Source organism: Sinocyclocheilus anshuiensis, unplaced genomic scaffold, assembly GCF_001515605.1.
Source record: "Sinocyclocheilus anshuiensis isolate Anshui unplaced genomic scaffold, SAMN03320099.WGS_v1.1 scaffold1230, whole genome shotgun sequence".
Classification (NCBI taxonomy): Eukaryota; Metazoa; Chordata; class Actinopteri; order Cypriniformes; family Cyprinidae; genus Sinocyclocheilus; species Sinocyclocheilus anshuiensis.
In genome coordinates this window covers 840,609-855,569 of record NW_015558637.1, presented here as the reverse complement: position 1 = coordinate 855,569, position 14,961 = coordinate 840,609, and the positions used below count along the sequence as shown (strand labels likewise).

Below are 14,961 nucleotides of genomic sequence, written 5' to 3'. Positions count from 1 at the left end.
TATATATATATATATATATATATATATATATATATATATGCACAAATGAATTCACAATTTTTAATCTGATGAAAGGATTTGATTTAGGCTTTTATTCACACATAAGCACTGATTAAAAAACATGACTTGAAATTAATCGAAATTATGGGATGCTAGGTCATGATTGTGAGACAAAACGTCAGAATTATGACATTCCAAGTTAGAATGATGAGATTAAATGTCATAGGTTATAACTTATCTCATCATTTTGACTTTTTCTCAATTATGACATTTTATCTAATAAGTTTTGCTATCTCATAATTATAACTTAGCATCGCACAATTTCAACTTTTTGTCGTAATGATGTCTTTTTTAACTTTGTCATAGTTTTTAATCTAATAATTATTACTTTCTATATCATAATTTCGACTTTTTATCTTATAACAGTCTCACATTTTTGTCATAATTATGCTTATCTCACATTTTTTGGCATGATATCTTTTTTATGAAATGGGCTTCCATAAATCTATGTATGTGATTGTATTGCTTCATGATCAAATCATTAGTCTAATATTTCAATGAATCTGTTGATATGGTTCACAAAACCAGCCTGAATGATTCACTCACTCACTCACAAGTTTAACTCAAAAGGACAGCTACGCAAGTTTGAAATGACATGAGGCTGAGTAAATGATGACAGAAAGTAATGCATAAGATGGTCAACATGTAGAAACCAGGCAACTGCTGTTGGATAACTTTCACAATATCCTCCTGAAGGTGCTGTGTAAGGAGGGTCTTCTGGGCAGTCGTGGGTACTGGGAGGTGGACTGCGAGGGCTGGGTGGTAATTGGGGCAGCGTGTGAAAGCGCAGGGCGGAAAGCTAAGGATGGCCCATGTGGTCTGGGAGAGAATGACCTGTCATGGGGTGTGGGCTGGGCCGGATCCTGCTACCACATCTGGCACAACGGAGAGAACATCGAATTCCAGGCTCCCCTCTGTCCCACCATTGGCATCTACGCTGACCAGCCAGCTGGCATCATCAAATTTATCCTTGTTGAAGATGGAGAGAACGGCTCCAAGGAGACCAGACTGATTCATCGGTTTGCAACCAGTTTCAAGGAGAAGCTCTTCCCTGGTTTCTGGGTGGGCAGGAACTCCTACTGCTGGATCCGAAAGAACGATCAGTAGGGGCGTGAATACAGAAGAAGAGAGGGAGGGGTTGGAAGGAAACAGGGTAAGGGTGATATAAGAAAGAGGACAGGAAACTTTGAGAAAGAGTCATTGGTAGGGAGTAAGATACAAAAGTTATCTAACTACAACAAAATGAATAATACTACTGAAACCATAATGGAGACTTGCATTCTAAACCTGAATCAGCCTGTTACTAACCACTAGGTTGGTTCAAAATATAGTATTTTAGCCAGCAATTTAATTGGTGTAGCATTAATCTTTATACTAATGATTTTGAAAAGTCACTGTATTAATTTTATATTCCATGTGATGACAAATGCAGATACTGTAGTGAATATTTATCTCTGTGGTCTAATAAACTAGCTCAAAATAGTAGCGATGTGTTATATATGAGTGGTATGTTGTTTTTTTATTTTTGACATGTCATTAAAACCAGGTACAGGTTTCGGGGGGCTAATCAACGGGCCAATGTTTGGCTTGTTAGCATGACCCAGTTAGGGTTAGACCAAGACAATCAAAAGTACTTTTTTGTGGAGAAAACAAAATCTTTAGTATATAATTTTTTACCCTTTCAGCTCTCTTCAAAATTCAGCTCTGCATAGTCACAGATTATTTTTAATTAGCAACAACGTCTGTGTAAAAGTATACAAAAGATACTAATTTACACATTTTAAATTACGGCTTCTTTTCTGTTACTAGTGAAAGGTTTGAGACTGTGGGTGTTCTTGTGGTGCCATCAGCCAGTCAGAGTAATTTAAGGTATTCACGGATTAGTTGATTGGCTAATGCAAACCTGACCTGAATGAGATAAATGGGAATTAAATCAAAAGTGGGAATGGGAATGAAGTGAAGGTGAATCACTTTGTTGTATTCTCTTATATTTTTTGTTCATCAATTGAAAGATTCAACATTTTCAAGCTTTACAAACTACATAAAGACATCATAAAAGTAATCTATACGAACCTATACAAGTAGTTGAATCAAAGTCTTCTAATTTACTGTAGGTTTTTATTCACACATAAGTACAGATTTTAAAAAATGACTTAGTCATAATTATGCAGGTCATGATTATGAGACAACAAGTTGGAATTTTGAAGTTATAGAATGAAGAGATTAAAAGTCATAATTACGACAAAAAATGTAATGTCAACATTGATCTCAAAATTATAAACTCATTATTTCAACTTTTTGTCATGATGTTTTTTTTTTTACTTTTTGTAATAGTTTTTATGTCAAAATTATTTGTCATAATTTCAACTCATCTCAACAATCTCACAATTTTGACTTTTTGTCATAACTCTGCTAATGGAACGGGAATGAATTTAAGATGAATCGTTTTATTTTAGTATTCATTTATAAGTTTCGTTACAGGGGCAGATTTAGTGATTTGGGGGCCCCAGGCAAAATAGATGAATGGGGCCCTATGTATTTGCACACATTTACAAATTTAGCCTTGAGGTTCCTTTTTTGTTGTGATGCTTGCTGCTGCATAATGGTGCCCCACAGTTGTGTCCAATGTTTATACATTTTTCATGTACATGTTATAATGGCTTTCTTTCATGTTGTAGACCACAAAATAGCAATTGATTTAGTTTTCACAAAAACAAAATAAATTATAAAATGATAAACCTCACAATTGAGCCTTTAAACATTTTTTTTAAGAAAAGAGATGTGTCTTAAGTATAAATAATGATATTAATTTAAAACGGGGTTATGTGGGTGGATTTTCGCATTGGTCTGAACAAAAACTACAGACTGGATTATTGAAAATGAACATTCATTATCTGCCAGTAGGAGGCACTTTTGGGACGTCAGAAATATAGCGGTTTCCCCGGTAATGGCTGTAAACAAAGCAGCGCTGCTCATAAACGCTACTTTGTCAGATAGAATGAAAATGCCATTGAAACTTTTCTGAAGACAGTGGGTTCCCTTGAATTAGTGAGAATGAGAAAAGTGTGAAAAAATATAGCCTATATATAGCAGGAAAGTCCACTGATGACCAGCCTAATCTAAACCTCTAATTCTAAACTTTAAAATATGCTTATTTTAGTTATTTTAACTACAAATTTAAATGAAAAAAAAAAATAAGGAAAAGGAAATTATATATTTACACACCTAAGGATTATATCAACCAAACAAACTGCGTATGCATCCTCTACTTGGGTTCTTATGCATAAGTAAGCAGCATTTAAAACAATAAACATATAACACGCACTGTTGCTCAATATTTAATTACAGCTTCAGATGCATATTTTCAATTGCTACAAGCAGGATACACGAGAAATGTGTTCAACTCGGACAAGCAGACGGTTGTCGTGGTGATAAACACCGTAAAAAGCAACTGTTCGCATGTCCGCGCTTAATGCGTATCTTGTAGATGAAAAGCATTTTAGGGGGCCCTTGGCTTTTGGGGCCCAAGGCGGTTGCCTACCTTTGCCTAATGGGTAAGTCCGCCTCTGTTCGTTAGATAGAAGTGTCTGCTAAATGTGTAAATGAATGCTAAGGGAGAGTTTGTACATAAAAACTACAAAAGAACAACACTGCCCTCTGCTGAGCACAGGAAGCATCGACTTTGCTCAGAGAGTTACACATATATTCTTCAGCCTGCCCAACCACACCTAGACAAAATCTTTGAACTTTTCAATGGAAGTAGATGCCCAGGGCAACAGAATTCAACAACAAACAATTTGTTTATTCAAACGTATTTACTTAAACATTGAACAGTTGTGAAATGTTTAAGATGAACGCATAGCTGGTTGACATCTGTAGTGTTGTAAACCCTCATATTTGAAATATCATTCAGTCTATCAAGATTTGAGAAGTTATCATACTAATCAACAATTATACAATTTGCATTTCTGCATTCGTATCAGTTATCAGCACATTAATCAGTTATAATGCAGAAACATGTAATTTATGGGTGAAAAATCCCAAACATTCGTTACCGAATTTTTTTGTCCGCTCATTGTCTTTTGCTTTACAAAGCATTGATTTAGAAAGTCTTCAGGACAGTATCTGAAATAAAAATGAGTGCACACCGGCAGAAAGTGACATAATTTGCAAGCATTCAGATTAACATCTAGTCAGCTTTGGCAATCTTGCCATGGAATATACACTACTGGATTCACATCTGAATGCAGCAGTCTATATATCCAAGTACATATAGTGTTTGCTAATGTACAATGCTCCCCTGGTGATGGATGTGCGAGTATCTCAGCGTGTAAATAGGCTCATATACTATCAGTAAATGCCACACTGCAGAGGACAGTTGCTGGGTATGATTAGTAATGTAATTATGTACTTTTGCTCTGTTAGTGTTTCTCAATGAAATGCACTATGTAACTAAAGTCTGCCACAACCATCCGCCAAAAGAAATTCTCCAATTAAGACATGCTAATCAAACCTCTCCTCCTTCTGCCGCAGATGTGAAGGGTTGGTAAAGGTTTCACCACTTTCAGTGCCATAGAAGTATTAATGATATGTGGAAGAAGTTTACGATTTGGCAACATCTTTGTTAAAAACATCCATCAAACTCTCCAGTTCTGTTCAAATCACTTTCGCACACAAACATGCTCGCGGTCCCCCACCCCTTCTCATTCACGCTCAAACATACAGTACATACGCACACATTCGTCTTCTCTCAGTGCTTGAGAGAGAAGTCACCCGTGTTAAGGCGAGGTCGTGGCAGTGCTCCAAACATCTCCGTTCCATCTGTGGCTCCGGGGACCAGCAGGGCTTTCATACTGGCAGCTATGTGGTCCAGGTCCGTACAGCCCACCTAAAATAAAAGACATTTAAATCAAGCAAAAAACAAGTAAAAGTGAATAAACGTGACATAATACTAAAACAGTGGCCATTATTCCATTTTTCTTCTAAAAATAAATTATACATTTTATAAAAAAAATTATACAGTGCTGCTTGAAAGTTTGTGGACACTTCAGAATTTACTATATTTCTAAATAAATATGACCCAAAAGACCATCAGATTTTCACACAAGTCCTGACAAAGAGAATCCAATCAAATAAATTGGCTTTCTTGTGCATCATCTTTAGAAGAGGCTTCCTTCTGGGACGACAGCCATGCAGACCAATTTGATGCAGTGTGCGGCGTATGGTCTGAGCACTGACAGGCTGACCCCCCACCCCTTCAACCTCTGCAGCAATGCTGGCAGCACTCATACGTCTATTTCCCAAACACAACCTCTGGATATGACGCTGAGCACGTGCACTCAACTTCTTTGGTCGACCATGGTGAGGCCTGTTCTGAGTGGAACCTGTCCTGTTAAACCGCTTTTAATCAGTGAGATGATTAGCAGGTGTCTGTGTGTGCCCTGTTTTATTTAAAGAACAGGGATCTATCAAAGTTTGGTCATGTTTGTGGAAGGGTATCATGGCACAAACAAATGAGATCTCTGAGGACCTCAGAAAAGGAGTTGCTGTTGCTCATCAGGCTAGAAAAGGTTTCAAAGCCATCTCTAAAAAGTTTGGACTCCACCAATCCACAGTCAGACAGATTGTGTACAAATGGAGGAAATTCAAGACCACTGTTACCTTCACCAGGAGTGGTCCATCAACAAAGAACACTCTAAAAGCATGACGTGTAAAATTCAGCTAGGTTTCAAAGGGCTGCAGGCTAACTTCTAAGCAACTAAAGGCCTTTCTCACATTGGCTAATGTTAATGTTTATGAGTCCATCATCAGGAGAACACTGAGCAACCATGGTGTCCACGGCAGAGTTGCGAAGAGAAAGCTACTGCTCTCCTAAAACAACACTGCTGCCTGTCTGCAGTTTGCTAAAGATCATGTGGACAAGCCAGAGAACTATTGGAGAAATGTTTTGTGGATGGATGAGACCAACATAGAACACTTTGGTTTAAATGAGCAGCGTTATGTTTGGAGAAAAAAAAAACCCTCACTGCATTCCAGCATAAGAACCTTATCCCATCTGTGAAACATGTTGGTGGTAGTATCGTGGTTTGGGCCTGTTTTGCTGCATCTGGTCCAGGACGGCTTGCCATCATGTATGGAACAATGAATTCTGAATTATACCAGCAAATTCTGAAGGAAAATGTCAGGACATCTGTCCATGAACTGAATCTCAAGCGAAAGTGGGTCATGCAGCAAGACAACAACCCCAAGCACACAAGTCGTCCTACCAAAGAATGGTTAAAGAAGAACCAAGTTAATGTTTTGAAACGGCCAAGTCAAAGTCCGGACCTTAATCCAATTGAAATTGTGAAAGGACCTGAAGCAAGTAGGAGCGCTTCTGTACTGAGGAATGGGCTAAAACTCCTACAATCCATTGTGCAGGACTGATCAGCAGTTACAAGAAACGTTTAGCTGCAGTTATTGCTGCAAAAGGGGGTCACACCAGATACTGAAAGCAAAGATTCACAAACACTTGCCACTCACAAATATTTAACACTGAATAATTTTACTCCATAAATAAATGACAAAGTATATATTTTTGTCTCATTTGTTTGATTGTATTCTCTTTGTCTACTTTTAGGACTTGTGTGAAAATCTGATGAGGTTTTGGGTCATATTTACGCAGAAATATAGAAAATTCTAAAGGGTTAACAAATTTTCAAGCAGCACAGTATAAGTGCATTTTGTCACAACAGCAGTAAAGGTGTTAATCAAAAAAGGACTTGGCAACAAAATATTGTATCGATAACTGGGTCAATAATGCAGTACAATAATATTGCACCTATTTAACACATTAATTATGAAATTGTCTTATCAATGAATGATACGAACAATTTAGCCTCAAATTTGGTCAAATGAGTAATCTAGTAGGTGGCGTAATTTTGCTTCCTACAATCTTACACATCCTTTGTATTGAAAGTGCAAACATAATCTGCAAAAAAAGGTCATTTGAATTGTCAATCTCTATGAAGCTGTAGTAGGAGGGTATGTGGATGAGGACATGTATGAAGCGGATGTACAACCGACCCGTTCTCCACTATGAGAGTCGCCCTGAGGGGCATGGTTGTTCCTGTAGCCCCACACTGGTACAGAGACAGGCAGTGAACGAGCCATTGCCATGGGCTTAGAAGAGCGAGACGAAAGGTGACCTACTGCCAGGCCACGTGGAGGTGGAGGAGCTTCCTCACTCAGAGAGCCTGACAGCAATAAAACAGATGTAAATACACGAATGACTGCAATAAAAACACATTGATGTTAGTGTCATAACTCAGATAATGATCTCTTTGAACAACACTTACATGAACGGTCACTGTGCTTGAAACAGTTTCTATGACTTTTCATATTCGCTTGTGATTACTGAATAAAGATTTTAAAATAAGAATGCACATTATTTTACATTATTTTTGGGGTCGGTAAGATTTTTAAAATGTTTTTGAAAGAAGTATCTTATACTCACCAAGACTGCGTTTATTTAATCAAAAATACAGTAAAACAGTAATAGTTGCATGTTATTACAATTCAAAATAACTTTTTTGGGGGGAATATTCATTTTAACTCATTTATTTCTGTAATTTATTTCTGTGAAGACAGCATCATTACTGCAGTCTTCAGTGTCACATGATCCTTCAGAAATAATTGTAATATGCTGATTTCCTGCTAAAAAAAGCATTTATCATTATTACCAATGTTGAAAACAGCTGTGCTGCTGCCTAATATTTTTATGAAAACCGTGATGCCTTTTTTTTTTTGTACAATTTTTTTGATAATTTATTTGAAGCCAAAATCTTTTGTAACATTTTAAATGTCTTTACTGTTACTTTTAATTCTATATAATGTGTCCTTGCTGAATGAAACCATTAATAAAAAATAAAAAACCTTACTGACCCTAAAACTTTTGAACAGTGGTGAACCTGTACCAGCTGAAATGGGATATTTTTATATATGCTGATTTCCCCTATTTTTCAACATCACCTAACAGCCACTTAAAATTAATAATTTAAAATACTAATAATTAAATAACACTTATCTATTTTATATATTTGTTATCTATTTTTTGGCATTTACCAGAATTGTAATATTGGTACATTCTTATTTAAAATAATATAATAATAATAATTATTATTATTATTATTATAATTCTTCACCATCAGTGCTCTCCTCCTCCCCATCAGACTCAAAGAAGGGCTCACAGTCCCGGGACAGAGAATCCTCATCCATTGAAAAGACTCCTGAGAAAGAAAGAGAGATCCATTCAATTCGAATTTGAGTTTAGAAATGACAAACACCTCCTTATATGAAACAAAGCCACGCCCTCTGAACGCATAAACACATGCAGATCAGACAATCAGAGACAACATTACTACAGTACATCATGTGTCATTCACCAGTGAGAAAACTTTATAGCACAGTTAGTAAAAGTACAACAATACCAGGAAGGAAGATCAGGTTGTTGATGTTTGCCTGCCATTCTCACTCTGTCTGCAATAGCGTATGTGACTGCGCTGATGACGTATGCTGTCTGCCCGAACCGGGTGCGCAGAGGTATGCAAATACATATGCTGACAGGCAGGAAGGAAAGTCAATCAAAATTGATTGGACGAGCATTTCTTGGTCCTACACCTTCTACAGAATATATAAATACAGACGTTTTGATTGGACAAGCATTTCTTGGTCCTACACCTTCCACAGAATATATAAATACAAAGAAATACATTTAGACCACTTAACTTAATTATTGTTATTGGGATGTGAAGAGACTTTCAACCAACATAACAAAAAAAAATTCTGAAGACAATCACCTATTGCACCTTGAAGTATCAACAGCCAAAGTCATTACAGCCCCTAAAAACGCTATGTAGAATTTGGGACAACACAGGCACCGCTGTTGTTGAAGTGCATTGTCATGCTACAAAAATAATAACTTCTACTTGTTTTCTTTAAAAGAAAGAAACAAAAATCAAAGTTACAAATGAAGTGAATGTGGCCAATTTAGAAGCTTAATTTGATGCAAAGGTGATATAATACAAAGAATAGTGTTATAAATGTAGATACATAAAAAAAAAAAAAATACTAATATGAAAAACTTTCGAGGATTTAGGATGCAGATGATTACACCAAATACACAAAATAATGTTATTTTTAGCAGCATCATATGACCCCTTTAAACGCGTCGTCACAGTCTTGTGAAAAGGGTCCATATAAGGGTCCCATCAAACGCGAAATAAGCGGACATGGCAACATTAGAGCGGACGCACGCGCGGTCAGGAACACCCTTCTCAACACATTTGCAAAGGTAACGTTCAGAAAGAACAAACATGAGCAGGTGTGACATTGAAGGAAGCTGATCATAAAGAGAATTTAAAGAGCAAAATGAAATCAAAACTGACTGTCTTTGACTGTCTTTGTTCAATGGATCACAAAAGGAGACTGGCAGCCTCCAGAATGACAGCCTCAGTCATCAATGCATATTTTCCCCATGCAGTGAAAGTGAATGGTGAGTGTCATTCTTTTTTTCCCTTTTTTTTCACTGAAGAGAAAAAAGGACATGAAAATGAGCAAATTATGCCAGAATCTATGATGACAGCGGGACGACTTTCAACAACGATCCCCTCCACGATTCTGACATCTGATTTGTATTACAGATCATTCAATTATTGTAAATATCAACACATATATGCTAAGAACATAATACTCATGATCTCATCTTCAAAACAACAAAATAAAGACGACGTCATGTCTTGTGAGTTTCTGATTGGCTGCTGCGGAGGTGGGCGGTGTCATCCAGGGGAAAAAAACGGAAGTGTGATTGTTTTGGTCAAACTACGTGAGCACAGGAGGAATGGAGGCGAAGCCAGAAAGTCACAAGGTGGGTAGCGATAGTGTTTGTCAGTAACCTTACTTACAACGATGTCACATTTGACATGACAGCACACAAAACTATATATACATTTTTGACCTTTTTACGTATTTAATGTCTCAGGATAAGAGGTTGTCTCTCGGTTTTTCTATAGCTGGAGCTAGTTAGCGCTAGCCCAAGCTGATGACTGACATGCCGTTCAAGCCTGATGGTTTAGTCACTGGCATGTCTTTATGATGGGTTGATCTTTCAAATACCACTGTCACCCATTGGGTAACACGTTCAGCAAGGAAGATTTTATTGAACGGCGTCACTGGTCGGACCGGTTAACTGGAGAGCTTTGGTCATAACATAAAGCAATATTATAGCTTAAAACTAGCAGCTAGAATGAGATTCCATATGATGATCTGCTGTTTATCTAACTTCTGAAATATATTATTTGTAAGCCGCTGAATTATTAATCTATTGTAGTCTATCAGGAAATGTCCACTATAGTATTAAAGCTACAATTATTTTATTGTTGGGTTATTAGAAAAAACAAACATTTAAATTCATTGTATCTATTTAATGCTGTTGCTATGATCAAAACTGAATGATAATCATTATATATTGACATCTTGTTTCAAATTATTCATCTATAGTTTTGTTGACATCTGGTCCTGCTGTAAAAGTGTGATGTTTTATGTCATTCATCAGCTGATCTTTGAGAAGGAGGGTGTTTACCTCCACACCAATGCCAAAAGAAGCAATCAGGACACAACCATCCCTGGCTTCATCCGGATAGTTGAGCGGGTATGATCAACAGACTGTATCAGGATTAACATATTTTATTATTAAACATTTAATGTTATTATGTATTATTAATGATGTTATATGTTAGTAAATAATTTCGTCTATTTATTAACACCATTTACAAAACCTGAGAGTATTTAAGGGCTGTTATCACATTTAAACTCTTGCAGGATGGAGAGCCGGCAATGGAGTGGAGCCCTGTTGAGGAGGATGTGAGAAATGCTCCTGCTGTCTTCTACACCAAAAAGGTTAGTAAGAGAATGACTTGAGTAGAGAGGGTGGAACGCTCGGTTTGCTCTTCAAAGTTCAAAGGTCACTTGTCACATGTTCATTTAAAATCAATATTGAACTTAACATGTTCAAAGAAAAAAACATATTTTGGGAAATTTGTAAATTGTGATTAGCAGGCCTGGGAAAGTCATGGAAATAAAGGTCTTTGAATATTAATGGGAATTAAAACATTTTTGTCCTACTGAAGATATTGGCACACATACAATACAACCATTTAAATCTCTATTAAAAAAATCTTTAAAACAAACAAAAGATCTTTAAAAAAATTACCAATCAGGAGTAATTGTAAAAGTCATGAATATTCAGCCACGAAAGTGCTGAAATCCCTGAGAAATGCTTAATATATCAGTGCTTCCCACAGGTTTGAAATATATTTGCGGTGGTAGCCGGGTGGAAAATCCTCCTATTACCCACAGCACAAAAATGGTCAACTACATGTGACAAACAACAAATAATGTGACTTTTAACAATATTTTTATTTATTGAAACTAATTTTTTGATGCAGATTATGCTGTGTTTAGGGGGATATAAAAATTATTCAACTACACCATTAGCATGCATTTGAAATATTACATTTTTATGAATAAAAGACACTTTAACGATGATCAAAATTAAATATTTAATTTGTTTCTGGCTATTGATCTAGGTGTTAGGGACAGAATTCTGCCTTTGGTTGGTTACAGAAAAAATATCTGTAGGAAATACAGTTTTAGAAGGGAAAAAAGTGTAATTACCATATACATCCAGCAGAGGTCCATAGCGATCCATTCATTTTTCTGAATGTGGCTAACTGCTCTTATAAATGCAATGTGGAACAAACATTATCGCACTTGCACACACAGACACACACACACACACACACACATACCTGGTGTTTGTCTGTGAAATATCCACCGCGTCTCTGTGGGTCTCTGTAGCGCATGTGGGATTGTCAGTGGGAGTAAACTGTTCTCACGCACACTGAACTAGCAGCTATGAAACGCGTAGGCTCTTCACGTTTGCTACCCTGTTGCTATACCTTTGGTTCAGAATGCATTTTGAAATTCACGTTGCATTTTGCTACAATTATCACGTGGTATTCTGATGAAAATGCAATCCCAAGTGTCCTATCCGTAAGTCTAAATTAATTTAGGAAAAACAGCATTCAACTGATAATTTTGCTACAGTTTTGCTTTGCTTGGACATGTTAAACATGTCTAATCAATTTGGGGAATACTTTTTATTTTAATTTTGCAACTTAGCGTTAAAATATGTATTTAATTTACATTCTAGTGTAGTAAATGGCAAATGTAAATTATATAATGGAATTTTCATTTTGCACTAAACGTTGCACATATGTATGGGAAAATGTACATTTAAATACAGAAATACATTGCCATTTTGCATATTACATTTCAAAATGAATATATATATATATATAATATAAAAAAAAGTTTTCTATTTCAAATAAATGTTCTTTTTCTTTTCATCAAACAATCCTAAAAAAACGCATCACAGTGTCCACAAAAATACAGATAATTGATAACAAGAAAAGTATCTTGAGCACCAAATCAGCATATTAGAATGATTTCTGAAGGATCATGTCACACTGAAGACTGGAGTAATGATGCTGTAAATTCAGCTTTGCTATCACAGGAATAACTTGCATTTTAAAATGAATTAAAATAGAAAACAGTTGTAATAATATTTTGCAATATTACTGTTTACTGTATTTTTGCGCAAATAAATGCAGTCTTGTTGAGCGCAACAACATTAAAAACATCTTTAAAAAATTATTTTGTATGGTATCCTGTCACCTGAACTTCTGCTTCTCTTAATCTCTCTTAAATTCTGTTTCTTGAAAGGATGGGGAAGGAGGGGAAGAGGAAACTAAGTTTGACCCAGGCTATGAGCCAGACTGGGCCGTCATTAGTACAGTCAAGCAGGAAAGACGGCAAGAGCACCCACCAGTCAGAGAAAAAGGTACTGTGCTAAACTGTTACTTGTCAGATGATGTACGCATGCATTTAGATACCGTACATGCTCACATACATTTATGTCTTTTGGCAGGTCAGTGGGGCTCCTTTTCCCTGCCCCTTTCAGAGCTGTACTCTCTTCGGAGGGCTCGCTTCTCTTTGGGCAGGAACTTCTTGGTGCTGACCACCAGAGGGGGCGATCCTCTCCCTCCCCTGCACTTCCAACGAGGGGGTGCTAGAGAGCTGCTAAAAGCCATGCAGCGTTACATCAGGCTGGCCCCGTGAGTGGCATACTAATTTATTCTTTTGCAACCAACCCTTTTGCATTTTAGTACCCATATATTTACATACTCATGTGACATTCTGCTGTAAGGTCTCCCATGGATGGTAGGCTCTTCCTGGCATACCCGCATGATTCTGGGGCCCTATCACAGTCGTTTGATGAGCTGCACCTCTTTGATGATACCAGTGCAGATCTTGTGTCTGTAAGTCATATTTGTTATGTTTTAGTGTGGTTAAAGCCATAAACATAACATAAACATAAACAAGGGCCTGTAAACATGCCATCTGATTGGTCATCTCTACAGAGGTTCATTCAAGACCCTTACGCGACTACGTTCGGGGGCTTCTCCAAAGTGACGAACTTCTTCCGAGGAGCACTTCCACATACACATCAAGAGTCGCCCCTCAGTAACCGCTCCCCTCAGGATGCCCATTGCCCACACCCAGCTGATGAGGAGCCAGGCTTTGAGCTCATTACCTGTGTAAGTTGCATAGAGTGCTGACTGTTTGTGTATAAATGTTGGTTGTGCATAAACATAAAAAGAGATTGTACATTCCACCAGGGGGCAGAGCTCGGCCCCAGACCGCAGGTCAAAAGAGGAAAGCCTTTGGATAACTGGGATCAGTTTTTGGATCCAGAGGGCCGTGTCATTGATCCACAGAAGGTCAAGGAGCTGGTGTTTAGAGGGGTGCGTCTATGTTTCAGTGATCTTTTTCTAATCCTGCTTACATGCCACAAACCAATGAAGTTTCCATTGAATAAAATCTCTCCTGCTTTTTCTAGGGCATTGTTCCATCTCTGCGGAGGGAGGTGTGGAAGTTCTTACTGGGGTTCTACCCGTGGAACAGCACAACCAAAGAGAGAGAGGACATCCTTCGGGTGAAAACGTAAGCTGAACACATTTTTTTTTTATCACACGCCATTAAGGTGTCAAACATTATACAGTGTACTTGTTCTCTCAACACAGTTAGCAATCTAAATAACATGTATTTAGCATCTTTGTTTGGATCATGATTAAAATGCAGTGGTTGCCTCTGATTTTAAATGGAAAAAGCACAGCCAAAGCATTAGTTTGTTTATATGAAGAGATTTATTTTATTTGTAGGCTATTATTTAATTATTTGATTTGGGATTTGTTTTAAAATTTCAAGTTAGTTTTTGACATATTTCAATTTCACAAAGAAATGTGCAGCATTTTGTTGGAGAAATAATAAAAGGACACCTTTTCATTTATAATTTGTCTTAAATCTCATTTTGTTAAAAAGAAAAATTGTGAGAAAATTGTATTGTGAAATCAGTATCGTGAATCGCATCGCATCATGCGTTGAGTGAATCGTTACATCCCTATATGCTACTAGTTTTTGCTGTGGTATCAAAGAAGTATTCTGTTATTTAAATAATAAAGAACCATATTTTTTTTGTTCATCTGCAAAATGATCCGATCTGTTCCTCAAAATCTGATATGTTAATGCAATATGATCCGAGACGTGGGTTTTGTGATACGTTGCACCCCTACTCTCTTGACTTGTTATTTGAAGAAAAAAAGCAATCACTGAAGTTTTGCTGATTTGATTTGATGCTGATTTGTCCGCAGTGAAGTTCAGCCAGTGTCTTTTTTATTCAGGCTACTTAAATTCATTTTGGGCTACCAAAATCTGAAGAATGTCTGCCCGAAGGGCTACCAG

At 37.0% G+C, this 14,961-nt stretch overlaps 3 protein-coding genes across 4 annotated transcripts in view; 2 read left to right on the top strand and 1 right to left on the bottom strand.

The window, feature by feature from the left end:
- LOC107680858 (tripartite motif-containing protein 16-like protein) overlaps positions 1-1,527 on the top strand; it is an 11,805-nt gene extending 10,278 nt beyond the window's left edge. Inside the window, exons 5-6 of one of the 2 annotated variants that reach the window (XR_001633196.1) lie at positions 757-1,217; positions 1,335-1,527. Coding sequence is in view for 1 of the 2 variants with exons in the window: in XM_016476916.1 (XP_016332402.1) it covers positions 757-1,167 (411 nt within the window). In the remaining variant the exon portion in view is untranslated. Of the gene's footprint in view, positions 1-756 lie in introns of both variants that reach the window. The other variant, XM_016476916.1, reaches the window with a different exon arrangement.
- A 2,314-nt stretch (positions 1,528-3,841) lies between these two features.
- LOC107680841 (proline-rich AKT1 substrate 1-like) lies at positions 3,842-9,557 on the bottom strand. Its single transcript, XM_016476892.1, has 4 exons — positions 9,527-9,557; positions 8,244-8,327; positions 7,126-7,295; positions 3,842-4,948 (listed from the first exon to the last, which is right to left on the bottom strand). The coding sequence occupies exons 1-4, from the start codon at positions 9,555-9,557 to the stop codon at positions 4,811-4,813; spliced, it is 423 nt and encodes a 140-aa protein (XP_016332378.1). The 3' UTR covers positions 3,842-4,810.
- A 302-nt stretch (positions 9,558-9,859) lies between these two features.
- Positions 9,860-14,961, top strand: part of LOC107680857 (TBC1 domain family member 17-like) — a 9,943-nt gene continuing 4,841 nt past the window's right edge. The window contains exons 1-9 of the mRNA XM_016476915.1: positions 9,860-9,964; positions 10,652-10,747; positions 10,918-10,995; positions 12,883-13,000; positions 13,088-13,274; positions 13,367-13,478; positions 13,581-13,757; positions 13,839-13,964; positions 14,060-14,163. Coding sequence (XP_016332401.1) covers positions 9,938-9,964; positions 10,652-10,747; positions 10,918-10,995; positions 12,883-13,000; positions 13,088-13,274; positions 13,367-13,478; positions 13,581-13,757; positions 13,839-13,964; positions 14,060-14,163 — 1,025 coding nt within the window. The 5' untranslated portion in view covers positions 9,860-9,937. The remainder of the gene's footprint in view (positions 9,965-10,651; positions 10,748-10,917; positions 10,996-12,882; positions 13,001-13,087; positions 13,275-13,366; positions 13,479-13,580; positions 13,758-13,838; positions 13,965-14,059; positions 14,164-14,961) is intronic.